General features: G+C 37.1%; 1 protein-coding gene across 2 annotated transcripts in view; it reads left to right on the top strand.

Moving 5' to 3' along the window:
• The window catches only part of WIPI1 (WD repeat domain, phosphoinositide interacting 1), a 53,685-nt gene that overhangs the window by 11,076 nt on the left and 26,065 nt on the right, over positions 1–16,544 (top strand). For both annotated transcript variants that reach the window (XM_025173411.2, XM_007421645.4), the window contains exons 2-4: positions 1,630–1,712; positions 5,768–5,937; positions 9,357–9,453. In XM_025173411.2, coding sequence (XP_025029179.1) covers positions 1,630–1,712; positions 5,768–5,937; positions 9,357–9,453 — 350 coding nt within the window. The remainder of the gene's footprint in view (positions 1–1,629; positions 1,713–5,767; positions 5,938–9,356; positions 9,454–16,544) is intronic.

The raw sequence follows: 16,544 nt of genomic DNA, 5'->3' as shown, positions 1-16,544 counted from the left end.
AATGAAGACTAGGGGTTGGATTGTAACTATTTCCTAAAATTTGGGGCTCTGCAGCTTTTGGATTAAAAGTGGCTGGGTCTTTTCCTAGGATTGTGTGGCTGGCCTCCACAGTTGCTCCATTATCCTGTAAATGGGCATGTTACAGAGCAGCTACTTTTGCACTTCCATGTACTTTGCAGTGCTGCATAGCCTTATTAAAAATACATCTCCAGTGATAAAGTTTGCCCCCTCAGACTTCCTTTGATCATTCCTCCTGGGTAAAGAAGATGAAATGGATCTGTTGCAGTATAACTTCTCTCCTCAATCATTGCTAGCCTTGGGCTACAATCAGGTCAAGGCAGAGCTTAGATAAAAGTCTTAGACATGAACTGTCAAATCACACACAGCAGAATCTCGATTCTTGTTCCATTAGGAAATTCAACAATTGCTTATAAACCTGGCAGGCATCTAGATCAGCTTATGATTTCTGAACATCACTCAGTTTTTATACTCTGTACTTTGATGTCCTCCCCCCCCCCCCGCCAGCAGTGATAGAAGGCAGATACAGTATAAGAAGATCCTTTAGGATCTAGGAACCTGAAGTAGTGGAATCTTTGGACCATATTGCCTTTTCTCTAGAGATGCCAGGGATGTGAATGATGTTCCACATTCACACTCTCCCCCAGGGGCCTAGATTCAATGTCTAGATTCCAGAATAACTGTAGATACCACATTTGCTGTAGTAGCTTGCAGAATATGCCAGCAATTAATGTCTAACTTCCTAATATTTAGTTTAAGAAATGTTTGCAAATAATTTCATTCAGCATATCTGCTATTTATCCTTGGCCAGTTTAATTTAGGTGTTGTATTTGTCTTGTTTCAGCAATGGGAAAAGATATGTAATGTATTTTAATTCTTTATTTTTAATGCTGTTGTACTATTGGTCTGTGGCCAAAAATAATAATAAACACTGAGACTGTGAAATGTTAATGACAAAATGGCATCACTTGGAAAGGGTGAAATTTTCAGTCTTGTTCATTTTTTGGATTTCTGTGATTTTTAAAATGTAGAATAGATGCATTAAGACTTACCGGACCTATTTTATTAACTTGCCAAGAAAAAAATTCATGAGGGAAATCTGATACTGTATTTGATGATTTGCTGATCAACTTTAGTGGCAGAAACCTGCTTCTGGCTGAAAAAGTTGTTCAAAGCTGCATCATCTTGCATTCATCCTTCACTACCTTTGTCCTTCCTTACCTTTTATTTTGTATCCCATTCTATTGCTTTGAATGTAGTTTCATGAAAAGAGGTTTACTCCTCAATATCATTCTTTAAATATTTTAGTATTTCCATGCACACTGATGGTACTGCTCTTAAAAAAATGTTTGATCATCTCTTAGGTAAGAAGACTTCTCAAAGATTCTTTCATACCTTTGTCCTCAAACAACTAAGACTTGTTGAATTAGTATAGCAACTATTTCATTATATTGTCTTATTTTTGTCATATGATTCAAGGTGACATGCCTGTGGTTCCTAGTTAATCTTCCACTATAGCTATTTCTGGAAAAAATATCCAAATATTTCAAGAGTGTTTTATATGGGATGTACCTTATGGCATATAATTAGTGTCCTTTTTCTCTTCTGTAGTTCCTTGGCCATTGGAACTAAAACTGGATACAGACTTTTTTCTCTAAGTTCTGTGGAACAGCTGGATCAGGTCCATGAAAGCAGTAAGTCTGTTGTGTTTTGGCATGACAAAATATAGCTGGTGATAGTTTTTATTCTGCATTATAGCACATTAGCATGCCTTAAATGAGCAATTCCATTTTATCTCTCCTGCTAGAAAGCAGATGGCATTTCTTGGACGCAGTCTTGCTTGTATTCAAGCAGCATTCTAGATTCAGCTCTGTTAAAGGGACAGTTGCATGCTAAATATATCAAAACAATAAATCAAAACATGTGGGAAATTCTCCTGTGTTTGATACCAGTATCAGTAGTGCTTAAAAGTTTGTGAACCCTTTTGAATTTTCAATATTTCTGCATAAATATGACAATAAAACATGATCTGTTCTCCACATGTCCTAAAACTAGATAAAGAGAACCCAGTTAAACAAATGAGTAAAAAATACTGTATTGTTCATTTATTTATTGAGGAAAATAAAATAAAATTATTGTACTTCTCAAAAATAAAATTATTTATTGAAGAAAATTATTTATTGCAGATGACATTTATTTAGCATGACATTGCTAAGAATCACAGAATGAAAGTTATGAAATAAATAGGCAAGATTGTTGGTGAGAAAGCACAATTCGGAGGTGGAGAGAAGAGGTGATTATAAGCAGATGGCTGAAAAATAAAGACCCTTTATTCCTAAACACAATGCAGTTAGATCAAAAGAATTCAGGTTTGTTCAGCACAGAATAGCTGCATCCAGATATATACTATACTGTGATTGCCTCTAGCATAGAAGCATAGAAATTAGAAGTTTCTGTTTTAGATTTAACATAGTTTAGTGTTTTGTCCAAACCAGATGCACAAGTAAATATTAATTATTGATATTATTAAAAACAAGCCAGTTTAATAAATTATGTTTTGCATTTAACTGATTTTGCCAGCTATAATTAAGATTAATCCTAGTTTTTCTAGGTTTAGTTGATATGGAATGGCAAGTTTGGTTTATACAATGCAGAAGTTGAAGCTTTCAAATTCTTGTGGCTATCTTACTCAAGATACATAGGTTGGGAGTTGGCTAAGGTCTACTCTCATACTTAGTGAAATTGCATCCACATCAGCCAAATATTATTTTAATGAGGAAATTCATTGAATCTTATTCTAGCCTTTTCAGAGCTGTTGTTTCTGTTAAGTGGCTTCCATGCAACTGCACTTTTTTTTTCATGTTTGATTGTTAGCTCACTGAAGTTATCTTTAAATAGCCTAACATAGTGTAGATTTGACCACAGGAATATTTCCCATGGAATTCTGCCCACAAAATTAGAGTTGATAGATAACCCTGCTTCCCAAGATTTAGCTCTCCCAGAAATGCAGGAATGAGTAGAAGTCATAAAGAAAATACACTACTAAAGTGTACCTGCTGTGAACCAACATTGTGCACAGAAGAAATTACTTGGCTAACCAGACGTCCTCTTATAAATAGTCTGAAAAGCAGGATATAAATGTAATGAATAAAATTTAACTTCAAGTTTCCTTCCCTGACTTTTATGCTTAGTATTATGCTATTGAATGATAAACTAAGCTTTAGGTTTGTTGGAGCAGTCTCATAAAAGCTGTTGGGTGTTGCTAATCCTCAAAGTCAGGGCAACTGTATCTGAGCTGTGATGACTAAATGGCAGCAAAGAGATCTAAATCATAACTTACAGTTTGCATAACACACTACACTGTGATTAATCTCAAGCAGAAATAAAAACTTTCATCTAATCCTGGCAGCTATGCCAGAAAAGGAAGAGGAGAGAACGTATGTCTGAGACTTGAACTTCTAATACTAAAGTAAGCTACCATATCTGGAATGCAAAACTCTGGACAACAATTAAATGGCAACAGATATACCCAAAAGATTTTGCTGTTGTTTAGTGGTTGTTCTAATTTTTGCAGATATGCTAGACTTGGTTAGGGCTATATCCAAATGAAGCCATTAGAAAGGAATACTGTGCAGTACAATCCTATGTATGTGGGTTTGTTGAGAACACCCTCTTGCAAGTATTGAAACTTAGATCAGAACACAGGTGCACACGATTAACCTAAATCTCTGAAAAAGCAAAAAATGTATACCTTCTTATATGAAAAGTTAAAAGAAGAACAATGGTGAATCATAATTTTGATGTCAGGAAACGAAAGAGAGGGAATTTCAACAGCATTGTGTAAAGTCAAGCAGTAGAATTTACTTGTGGCTCAACATAACCTGGTAGGTCAGGATATATTGAACTACATTCTTACTATCAGGACACATGGTATTCAAGGACACAATTCCAAGTATTTTTACATTTGACTCAGGCAGACAAATGGATATCTCTGTGTTGCAACATTTCATGGTAGAAGATTGTTGATTTTAAGGTTTGCTGAGAGCTCTTTAACATGAAATGCTACAAATGTGTAGGACATGCTAATGGAAACTTAGGCTTTTAACCTTTTTAAATTAAAGGCTTAATCTTTTAACATTTTATCTTTATTTTTTATGTTTAATTGATTTTATTGTAATTTCTTTGATTGTTGCGAGCCACCCAGAATCATTGAGAGTTAAATTATTATGTATATTAAATTAATGATTTAATGTACATAATTTTTCCTCATTATCCCAGCTACATGGCTGTGAGTACTTCTAAAGTAGGTAATTCTGCCGTATATAAAGTATAAAGGCCATTTTAAATTAACAAAAGCACAATTTCTGATGTGCCTGGAAGCAATAATATTACCCCAATCTTACCTAATAAGACATCATGGAAATACAGTACTGAGTTTTGAGAAAAAGGAACATTAAGCAAGGATACGAGGGCAGTTTTAAAAAGAAAAAAAAATATATTGACTTAACTGAAAATATTTTAAAAGTGATTTTGGAAGCTGTTTATCCCGTGCATTTAAAGGAATGGCCCCTCAAATTGCTTGGTTTTGGCTTGATCTTTGGTATCAGTAATAGAGGGATCACTGTTTTAGCTTTCTCATTTGAGATTGGATAAGAAACAGTAGGGCTATATTACAGAATGACAACATTGAAATAAATGTAGGGATATTCTATTCCAAATTGCTCTACTTCAGAAGAACACTGCCAAGGATGCAGGGAGATCTTCTTTGAACACCTTTGTGTTGTATGATACAATATTACAGTATAATTGCAAACAAACAAAAATCCCACAAGGAAATACTAGCTATACTACAGAGTATATTAAAGTGTTCTTTATTTTCACAGAACATATCATCATCAGACTTTGAGTTGGGCTACCATACCTGGCCTGCAAAGATCCAGAAATTTATCTCTTTGTTACCATCTAGTGCTCATCCAGATTCTTACAGACCAGATATGATAGCCCTACTTTAACATTAGAATTTCTAGCCTCAGACTGATTTGCTCACCTCTTCCTCTGCTGGCATAACTACAAGGATTTCATGAAAGTTTCTTTTTCTTCTTGAGGGTAATTGCAGTTTGCTATGTTAAATTATAGCTGGTGGCTAGGCTACTTACCATTGTAAAGTTTAGGGATCATATGACACCTTTACTGAAATATCTGAGCTGGCTATCAGTTGCCTGCTGGGCACAATTTAAGGTGCTGATGTTATGCTTTGAAGTCAAACAGATTAGGGCCAGATTATCTGCAGGACCACCTAAGAACTTGCCCCATTATGTAGATAGCAGGAAAGGCCCCTCTGAAGACGCTGCCACTGACTATTTGGTACTTCTCTAGCGTGGCTTTTAGGCTACAGAGCAATTTCTTAAAGACTGTTTTTAGTTTCCACTCTCCCAGTATTTAAGTAAATGGTAAAATATACATCTTTTGCAAAGTTTTAATTGAAAATAATTTTAGTGACTAATTTTGTTTTGATATTGATTGCATTTTTGTTCTGTTATTTTGCTTTTATTGTTGTAAGCTGCCTTGAGTTTGGAATAAAAAGAAAGATGGAATGAAAATTCAATAATTAATAAGTAAATAGATTCAACATTTTGGCTTTTTCATCAGTGTTGGAATAGAAATGTGGGGTAGAAATCAAACCAGTAACTTTTTCCTTACTTTTTGAAAACATGTTGTCTCTATGATAATTTTTAACACTTCTATCCAGATGAAATCCCAGATGTTTTCATTGTGGAGCGCCTCTTCTCCAGCAGTCTGGTGGTAGTGGTGAGTCGGGCGAAGCCTCAGCAAATGAATGTCTATCATTTCAAGAAAGGGACAGAAATCTGTAACTACAGCTATTCTAGCAATATTCTTTCCATCCGGCTCAACCGTCAGGTAAATTCTAGAGGCTTTTTTTCTCTGACAGTAAATGATCTGCATCTTCTTGGTGGCAAGGCATCCATCTTTCTCTAGATCACCTTCAGAAACATTGAGCATCTGATAGCTGCCTAATTTTTTCTTGTGAAGCATTTACTCTAGAAATAAGAGACTGGATTCACATGCCATGCTAAATCATGTGGTTTATTTGCCTATATCACCTGTGATGCATAAGCTAGTGTGTGAATCTAGCCTATTTTGATGTACTCAACTAATCATGGTTTAAACAAACCATGGCTTAATTGAAGTGTCACCCTACCTTATGTTTCCGAGTGACATCAACTTCCTTTCTTTTTTTAAGATTTTTTATCCCACCTTTATTATTTTTATAAATAACTCAAGGCAGTGAACATACCTAATAGTCCTTCCTCCTCCTGTTTTCCCCACAACAACAACCCTGTGAGGTGAGTTGGGCTGAGAGAGAGTGACTGGCCCAAAGTCACCCAAGCAGCTTTCAAGCCTAAAGCAAGACTAGAACTCAAGAGTCTCCTGCTTTCTAGCCTGGTGCCTTAACCACTCGACCAAACTGGCTCTCTTTATTATTATTAATAATACATGAAATATAAATTATTAATGACATTATTCCATATCAAAAGTAAGCTTCAGTCTTACCTGAACTGCAGTCTTTCATATTCCCCTAATTTTATGAAATGTATCCAAATGTATCTTCACAATCCATCTCCCTTCTAATATATTATAGCAGCAGCATCTGATATGAAAAGTGAAGAATACCCACTTGTCAAGCATGGCTCCAGTCCTTAACACAAAAAGCTATGAATGTTACGATGAAAACTATGTTATTGTTACAAATAATGAAAAGCGTAACAGCTTTTGTGCAGTTATTTTTCTTGATTGGATACATGAGTGGAAAATCTTTCTTTTTTAGAATAGAGGAATCCTTTTAAATTAAACTGCTGAAGCCCTTCAGTGCCAGATCATTATTAGTCACATATGTTGGCAAAATCAAATCTGGTTTCCGGATGGTGAAAGGGTATGGTTGTTTATAAGCAGAGTTTTAAAAAATGGGAATGTGAGTATGAGCTGTCCCTCTGGAATTAAGAGCCTGATTTGTTGGTTTGCATCAGGTTCTGATTCTTAGTAAGAAGGTTCTAGGCTTTTGAATGAACTGCGTCATGGTTTCTCCAGAAGCTTCTAATTTGTGGGACTGGGTATACTCTTGATCACCCTCACCAAATGTGCAAGGTACTTCAGCTTGCCTTGCTTGTACCTAATAACACTGAATTTTGAAAATTGCCTTTTTGTATCGGACCAATTATAGAAATCATCATTTAATAATGATCCACCGGGATCCTCTGGGATACAAGCAGGGAATGAAGGTATTGTCCTTCCATTGTTTCTTTTGAACATTTGAGAACAAGAAGTATGCTGCTTGGACAAAAAGGCTTATCTAAAAAATGTGTTTAATCCTTTGAAAACTCAAAACATATTACTGTCTATCACAATTGTTTCTTAAATTCACCACCATTGCAGCAACAAAGCCTTGTGGTATTGGAAAGGCTGATTATTCCATACACTTTTAGATCATAACCATAGTCAACTTCACTAAATACATGAACTGGATTGTTATCCATGAAGACTTCTTCAGTAAGAGATTTCTTAATCTTTAAAGTGACAAAACACCTTGTTTTTGTTGTAAAATATTAACATAGCCACTCATATGGAAATTGAATTTCAAAAACTAACAGTGTGCTAGGTATGATAGGAATTTTTTTAAACCTGTCCTGACCTTTTTGTCTGTGTGATTCGTTGTGTGACCTTGAGAGGAATACATGTGTCTCTTCACTATTTTCATGGTCAGAAAAAAATTCCATACTTTTGACTTGCCATGTTGCACTGCCTCCCCACCCCCCCACTTAACTGAATATCTATAATTTCTCAAGTTGTTCTTTGTAACTGAACTGTTCTACTCTGGTTTAGTTATCCTTTTCCTTTTGTTCTCCTAATATCCTTTGTTCATGCCAGGTGAGAGATGCAAATATTCCCTTTTCCATGGAATGTTTTCCTTCCTCCCAGTAGGAATGAGGGAGACTGTGCCTAGATCAGTGTTTTTCAAAGTTGGCAACTTTAAGATGTGTGGACTTCAACTCCCAGAATTCTGAACAATGTGTTTCTGAACTAATTATTGTTTTCTTGTTGGCACTTGGAGTTGAGTGTCACTGGAACCTAAAACTTAGGTTTAGGCACATGGCCCATTGCAAAACAGCATGTATGATGTTAGGTGCTCATCCAAGAATCTAGTCTCAAGGTTGGCATAATGCTGGAATGTTGTTTTAAACCGCTCAAACTGATCAGAGCTCACTGTGAGAAAAGGAGGACAGGTGCTGAAAATCAAAGAATATAAAGAGGGAGGGGAAAAAGTCCCAAATGGCAGTGAAAGTCCTGATGAATTTTCGATTTACACCTTACCTTCTTCAGGGGCCCTTTGTAGATTGGCTGGAACATGTTATAAAGATTTCAATGCAATAGGGCCTAATTTTAAAAAGTTTTTTTTCCCCCCACTGGCACATGGAACTGTTTCCCTCCATTTTACTCAGAACCCAGTGAGCTCATTGTGTAAATGGATTCCTGTGAAAATGCTGTGTGCATTTTTGGTCAGTCCATCTTTTTTTTAAGGATTTAGAAACAAAATGGGGTGTGAGGAGATATGATGAAATAACAGAAGGGAATCTTGGTTATGTTTAAAAAAGTAGCCTGCTTTAGATAACAAATGGGGATTTCTTATATTTGAAAAACATTGATCTCATAGAGAATTCTGGAAATTATATAACCATAGTATTTCGTTACAAAATCCAAAGCTAACCATTGATAATGAAACAGGCACAAGATATACTCTCTTCTGCATGAAACATTTTAACGGAAACTCTCTGGTTACCTTAGTATTATGTATGAGGTAGTGGAAAATATAATGCTATATTATTCAGAAATAACATGTTTATTTATTGAAATAACATGGTTCAATCACTTGACAATCCTTGTTTGGAATGCTGTACCTAGGAAAAAAATGATTTGTTTTCTAAAAAAATAAAAACCTGCAGGATTCAAGTGCTGAATCCTATTTCTTTAGTAATTTCAAATCTGAGTTTTACAAGTCTACAGTTCTTCTTAAAACATTAACTCCTCAGTGGCCTCAGGATTCCAGGCTCAATATTAGGGTGATTTCAGGTGCTTTGTGTTCATTCCCGTGCTAGATCTTGTAAGTGGCTTCTGTGTCTTCATTGACAAAATCAGGACATCTAGATTGTTGTGACTAGATGGTCACAATGTGGTTATACCATTAGCAATGGGTTCTGGCAATGCTTGGGGTCTTTCTAGTATCTAAATAACAGGAGTTCTGTTTAAATTTTTTATCCTTGCAGAGACTGATTGTTTGCTTGGAGGAATCTATTTATATTCATAACATTAAAGATATGAAGCTTCTGAAAACAATCCTGAACACCCCTCCAAACACAACAGGTAAGAGAACAAGCATGAATGGCCAAAGAAGTGTAACCTAAATATAGATAACCTGTAAAGGGCTTTGTGAATAGGAGATTCTTGCTTGTCATCTTCTCTTCAGAGTGCTGTGTCATTTTTTTGAAAGCATTCAATCAGTGGAAATCCCTCCTCTCATTTCTTAATCTACTGTAGAAAAACTCTCCTGTAGCTTCCTGCAATAGGAGTAGCTTTGTCTTGTTGTTACTTCTAACTAGCTGTAAACTAACAACTGTAGCAGATCAGGTGAGTATTTTTTTGGCTGTATTCTGTTCTAACCATTGCAAGTTACATCACTGTAGCTGTCCTGGGGTTATTGCAACATAACTATTTCAAGCGAGCATGTTTTTCTGTAATCAGAGAGTGTTCTGCCCACTTCTGTTCCCCTTGAGGCTATAAGCAAATGCTCAGGTTGGTCTCTGTCATCGCAAACCTGTCCTGACTCCAGTGCAAGGCAGCGGAAGCTCTGAAGAAGGTACGTGTCGATAGTAACCTCAGTTATTCTGAGGCAAAAAGCTCCTTTGCTTTCCCCATGCAGTCCAGCCAGCAGCCATTTGCTAGTGTCTAATATTGGCTCTATTACAGACTTTTCTCTATGGCCAAGGCACATCAGTGGGAATAGCTGCTGATATTATCTCTCTCCCAGCAAGTTTTGTTGGATCTTTCAGCTACCCACCAAAGCTTACTTCTTTTCAAATGGAAGCAAAATGATAGTGCCTCCCAGTATGTGGTTTGCAAGGTTCTCTTTTTGCTCCCACATTCCCCATTTCTGCACTGTACCATCTGGAGAAGGGTGCTATAATGTACTACTTGCCTGGCTATCTGTACTACTACATTTTAAAAAAATAAAAGCATTGAAATATGATCAGCTTAGTTAATAGCAGGGTATGTTTGGGGACTGATGTTCTGAGCAGTCCAAAATACCTTTATTTTTTTCAGATTGCAGAAATTGTTCATTTGCACACTGTAGCTGTTAGGCAGTAGCCTCTATTCTGCTGCCCCCCCCCCCCAGACACATATTTATACAAAAATGGTAGGACACTGTTGGGCATTTGGGGCTTGTTGGTTATTTTTTACAGATCAGCAACATATTTCTATAAGAATCTGAAATGATATGCTGTTTGCAGCAGTGCAAGACACAAGAGTATATGGATTGCATGCTCCATCTGGAAAATTAAGCTGTTTCCAATAGTTCAAAAAGTGGAATGCTTGTTTTAATCGTGAGCAACACAGAGAATAAATACCCATTCACTATATTGCATGGATGGGGTTTAAGGGTGTAGCTGGATTTAAATATTGTGTTAGGCAAAGCTGAACTAACCATAATACAGCTTAGTGTGATGTATGAGCTCAACCATAATAATTCATAAATGAAGGTTTAGTACTGGCTTGTTCAGTAATTGTGATTTAGTGCACTGTGTCAACCCAGCCTATATTGGGCTCTGCTTTAAGTGTACTTAGATTGCAGTCCTAAGATTCCTTATTTACATGCAAGCCTGGTGAGCATTCTTTTGAATGAATACAGTTAAGATTGAGCTACATCTAATCTGCATATATGGGCTACTAGATATTTCAAGAAGAAAGTATTTCTATGGGAATGCCATGCAGAAAATATAGACTGCTTCTGAAGGGCTAGATTAATTCTCATTGTCAGGATTCAGAGCAGTTCATCTTGGCAGTTCAGAGTGTTTTTTAGAATTAGCTGGCTCTGCCCAAGATGGGGGCTGCTAAGGGTTTTCTACAGCTTTTGGTTCATAGATTTCTTCTCTTGAATTGAGCCAAAAGTAATGAGCTTTTGTTCTGCAAAGTTTGCTTATGCTATGCTCAGATCTCACGTAGAGGCATTTTTGTGCTAATATTGTCAGAACTGCATGTATTCTCTGCCAAAGGAAAAGAAAATCTCATTTTTTCAAGGTGACCTTGAGATTTATGTGAAGATATTGCTACCTGTAATCAAAAGGAATGATGTAAGTTATTTCCATAGCATGTATTTGCTTGCCTTTAATATATGGTAGCACTTTTGAGATGAAGGTTCTCAAAAAACTTGAACTTGATTTAGCTGTTGAAGGTATTGTGGAGGACAGTTGGAAAGAATACCCAGAATTAAGAAGAAAATTGCTTTGTAACAACAAAAAATACTATTTGTCCAATTCAGGGCTGTCTACTCTGACAGGCAGTGGCTCTCAGGTTTTCCAGTCCTGGAACAAAGTGCTTCTCAGTATAAAGCTCATATTTACCAGTAGACATCCTGCTACAGATTCTCCCAGCGTCTCCAGGTTCTGGCTGTTGATACTTGGCTTGTTACCTATTTACTTATTTAAAATAAGCACTGTTGAACTTAGTGAGAGGACTTAGTTCTGACTAAGGTTATACAGGAGTGTTCAGTTAATGAGAAACATCTTAACGGGTCCTCACAGAGTTTTCTAAAGCCTTCGAGGAAAAAATCTTAACTATGATAAATTGATGGTATAAAGATGAGATCTTCTACTCTTATGCCTCCAGAACCCCACTGATGGTAGAACAGTAAGCAGACAAACATTCCTCCCTGTGGCTATGGTAATATATAATACAAGTACAAAGTTCAAATGTAGCCATACTGATCAAATCTCAGATGTAGTCTCTTATCCCAAGACCTTAGTAAATTAGATCTATGTGTGGGAAATGTCATATTACAGATTAATTTATATTCCATGTATATGTGTCTGCTTTTCTGTGGCATATACTGGAGTTTTAGCCATCTACAATATCTAAACCAATCTCGAGACAATTGAATTCTGCACCAGATCAGGACTGCATAATTGAAGGCTACATTTCAAGTTCCTTGAACATTCTTGTGGAAAAAACCTCAAGGTTACAGTGACCCACTGAAGATGAACCCAGAACCTCTTTACAGTGTGTAATTAGTATTTCCTCAAGTGCTGTTAGGTCTAAGTAGTAAAGAAATATAATATTTTCCATCATCAATCTTAGCCTCAGCTGTGACATTAGAGAAGTTTGTTTCTTAATTTACCAGCCTTGCCCTACTGATTACAGCTGAAGGTTGTGAGTACTCATGTTTGGCCAGAATGCTATCTGCAGATACCCCATCTCAGTTGCAGAGTTAGACATGGGGGGAGAGCTGCACTTGCAAGTACAACTATCTTTGCAGATAATAGGGTTTTGGATGGGTGGGTGGGCCTAACGGACCGGGGGTTCCTCACTTCTACTCTAAGATTTATCTTATCTTGTTTGCTAATTTTTAATGTCTGAAAAGTCAGACAAGAATCTCTACTGTAGAGAAGGTTCCAGAAAGTTTGCTTTCATGCTGATATTATAAATATATATGCATCCTCAAAAATAATGGGATTGTTTCTTCTATAATATACAAGCTCTTTCACTTCATGGAAATATTGCAGTTGGAACAGTTGAGGGCTTTTGAAGGTTAGAGGCAGCACATTCATAGTTATCCAGGGCTGTCAGATCTGGACTTCAAAAATCCAATACAAAAATCCAATACAAATCCAGACAATTGCTAGTAAAGTATCTCTCTACTGCCATCTAGCAATTGTCTGGATTTGTGGGGCCCAGATCTGGTTGTCCTACCTTACCTTCACCTTTCCAGTGCAAGTATAATAGCAAATTAATAACTTCATGTCTTTCTGTAACTGGAAACGAAGAATTTTGTAGGACATTTTAATTCTGTAGAATATCATTTAGACCCTCACGGAAGCCCATTTGGCATCCAAGAAAGCCATTGGTAATACATGAGTTAACAAAGCCAGCAGGTCACTGTATGGTTGGAGCCGAGTGATTTGTGTCATACAGACACTGGCCCTGTGATTACATGGCAGGGAAAGGGACATATTGGTTTAGTACATTTTTAATTTAATAATATAGATTCCAGATCTATATACATGCATACATAACTTTATTATAGTTAAGTTATGCCCATATCTGTACTTTTCTGAATTTTGAAATGGAGCTAGGAACTCAAAAACCTAAGTAAAAATATATGAGAAAGAAATGTGCACAAATGTCCACCAAAACAAGTACTTGGACAATTTATAAAAATCACAAACTAATAAAGATGCAGGCCAAAATGAACTTAAGTTTGGGAAAATGGGAGCCGCAATAAAATTGAACTTAATAGATTTGCCCGGCACGGTAACAAACTCTTTCAGGACAGGAATTTTTTTCTTCCCTGCAGTGCAGTCTCTGTCCTGCAGTGAAGTCATCTTTAGTATCCTAAACAACAAAAAAAGAGACAATGAGAAGAGAAGACTTCTATGATAATTTGGGAGCTTGGATTCTTCGGGATGAGCAAACCATAGGTCACATAGGACTCCTTGTATCCATTTTTGTTGCCCCAAACTTCTCCAACATCAAGCTGAAATGTGGCAACAGGTTGTTGAATTCCCAGAGTGTAAAAATCCATTTTTGGAAAAGAAAAATAGCAATAAATTAGATGTGCTAAACATCTTGTAAATTTAATATACCTATTTTACTTTAAAAAAAAAGAAAAAAAAAAGGAGGAACTAACAATTGTCAGCCCTTCTGGGGATGTCATCAGTGCATCTCTTGTGGCCTTGGCAGCCCTAAATTTAAAAAAATGCAATTTCTTTATGCAATTTCCAGCATAAAATGGGTCCCAAGATGACATTTTCCATACTGTACTTCATATCTCCCATACTTTCATGTCAATGTTGTGAACACAACCTGCTAATATTATGTTTGGCCCAGCACCAAGTGGCATTAGGAATACAAAGAGAGCTTTCTGTATTAGCACAAGGACTTGTCCCTCCTCCATGGCTGGACTATTATGACATTTGTGAACATCAACAGTTTATTATTTGTGATGGTAAGTTTGCTTATAGGCCAGGAAGGTACTCTGTAGGATGGGGAAAAAATTAAGTGTGAGATCTGAAGACTTAAGGAGGCTTAATGGAGCAGCCTAGTGAATCCGTTCCCTTCCTTTAGTTTTGTCTGCCCAGCCCATGACAATAATTTGTCTAAGAATTCTTGGAGTTGTGACTCCAACACATGCAGAGGGCAGCAAGTTGGGGAGGGCTGATCTGTACAAAGAATAGTGTTTTCTCCTCCGCTTTCTGACACAGCACATTCCTAGTCTTAAACTGGATTATCTGTGTGTGCTGTAGAATCATCCCTCATTACTAAAGTCAGTAACTGGTGTGGAAATGTGCTTGCTGCTGAAATATGCAGAAAGATTGAGTGAAGTGGGTTCCAGAAGATGGGGATACGCAATAAGGTTTTTGTGTATGGAAAACAAGGAATGTGCACAAAATGGAAAGTGGATTTTGTTTTGAGCTTAGAACAGCAGTCTAACTCAGAACATTCTGTTGGTACAAAATGTGAAACAGCTTCAGCATTGTGTCTTCCCTTCCAACAAACCCCAAATCCTCAGGCCCAACCAGACAAAGCGTTGCCAGCATTAACATCTCAAAACTCAGCACAGAACAAAAAGGGCCTTTGGGGAGAGAATGGTCATCATTGCACCTATTGTTTTCTGGTAGTTTTGTGTTTTTATTGGCTTTTATGTTTTTTATATTTTATGGTGTAAACCACTGGAAGTTGACTTCTGAGTCCTGCAGTTTATTAATTAACTAAATAAATAAAAGCCATCAGACATACAACCTTTGTTTAGCAAAAATAATAATAAAGTTTATACTTCAGTTGCCAACAGATATGGGGGGGGGGGGCTCAATACACAGCCCAAATTGGCAAATGCATCATTGCAGCAAATGCATTTTGAATTGCATCAGTGGTGCACAAGAATGCGAATATAGTACACAAATTCTCAAGAGTCCACAATCAGGAGGGCACAAGAGCGTGCATAGAGTGCTTATTGCTCTTTTTCAATTCACTGGCTTGCTCCCAAAAAGCTGCCCCTCAACCAGTCAAGACAGAATCCACAATGTAGGAGGAGAGTGGGGAAGGGGTGGATTTGGCATCATGATATCATGCTATTTTGTTGTCATTGTGGGTAGGAATAGACAATTATATCAATTAAATCAGTGTAAACACATTTTGAAAAGATACTATGTTAATGACTTTGTGAACAACTTTGTCCTATTAATAGTTGGCTTTCAAAGTGGCTTTGAAGTTGAAGACTTGTTTCATTTTCAACTTTAGGAGGACCCAAAATCATACACAGAGGGCTAATGCATTTCTGAGCTGAATCAGTTAACCAAAATTGTGGTAATAGCTTCTGGATTTACATTAACTATCATGGCATATTCAACACTTGCGTGTTAACTGAATACCCAAATGAATGCACATACCCACACACCTGCATTCTACCTTCAGTTCCCTGCTTTGTTTTTCAGTTTATGGGTATATAAATGTACCACTTGATATCCAACTTCTCTACAGCACAGAATCTTGAAGTAAAAATGGAGCAGCTTATCTTCCAGGCAGGCAATGGCATTATGATACTGTGACACAGCAGTCTTCTCTTTTGCCTTCCATGCTACTGTAAACATCTAACCTCAGAGCCAGCACATCCTTCTCCTTGACCATGCATGGAGGAGGAGCCAATGGAAGTAAGCCAGAGGAGGGTGAAGGGCCCTGTGTGGGATGGTGAATGAATCTGATTGCATCTTGGGTACTGCCAGGACTATATTGATTCATATGGAGTCTCCATCCAATGTGAGCTCTTTTCAGGTGCTGCTCAAGAGTTGGGAGAAACACCCAGGTGAGCCATGTAGAATCTCCAACCAGTGTGCACATTTGGGTAATGTGAGCAAGTTAATGACTAGCTTAGGGTGTAGACTAAGTGAAATGATGTCTTAGGGATGGCACTTACCTCCTCACCATATATCATAACTGGGAGGTAGGCAGACTGCTGCCAACAGTCTGGGGAACAAGGAAACTAGCCCATTACTCTTGCAGTGGCCAATCTAGAAACTCCAGTTAAGTAGTGGTTCATTTTGAGGAAGACAAGTTGCCCAACAAAATCAGAATTCATACAGGAGTGAATGATGTCTCCATGTAAGGGGTGTCTACATGGGGGCATTAAAAAAGTCAAGTAGGTGGCCATGACTGTATAATAGAAGCCCCACCACTGCTTCAATCAC

The sequence above is a fragment of the Python bivittatus genome, unplaced genomic scaffold, assembly GCF_059951505.1.
Source record: "Python bivittatus isolate LINGU-HERP-01145 unplaced genomic scaffold, Pbiv_v1 ctg000220_np1212, whole genome shotgun sequence".
NCBI classification, from domain to species: Eukaryota; Metazoa; Chordata; class Lepidosauria; order Squamata; family Pythonidae; genus Python; species Python bivittatus.
Note: the sequence above shows the minus strand (reverse complement) of the source record. Positions and strands in the feature narration are given on the sequence as shown.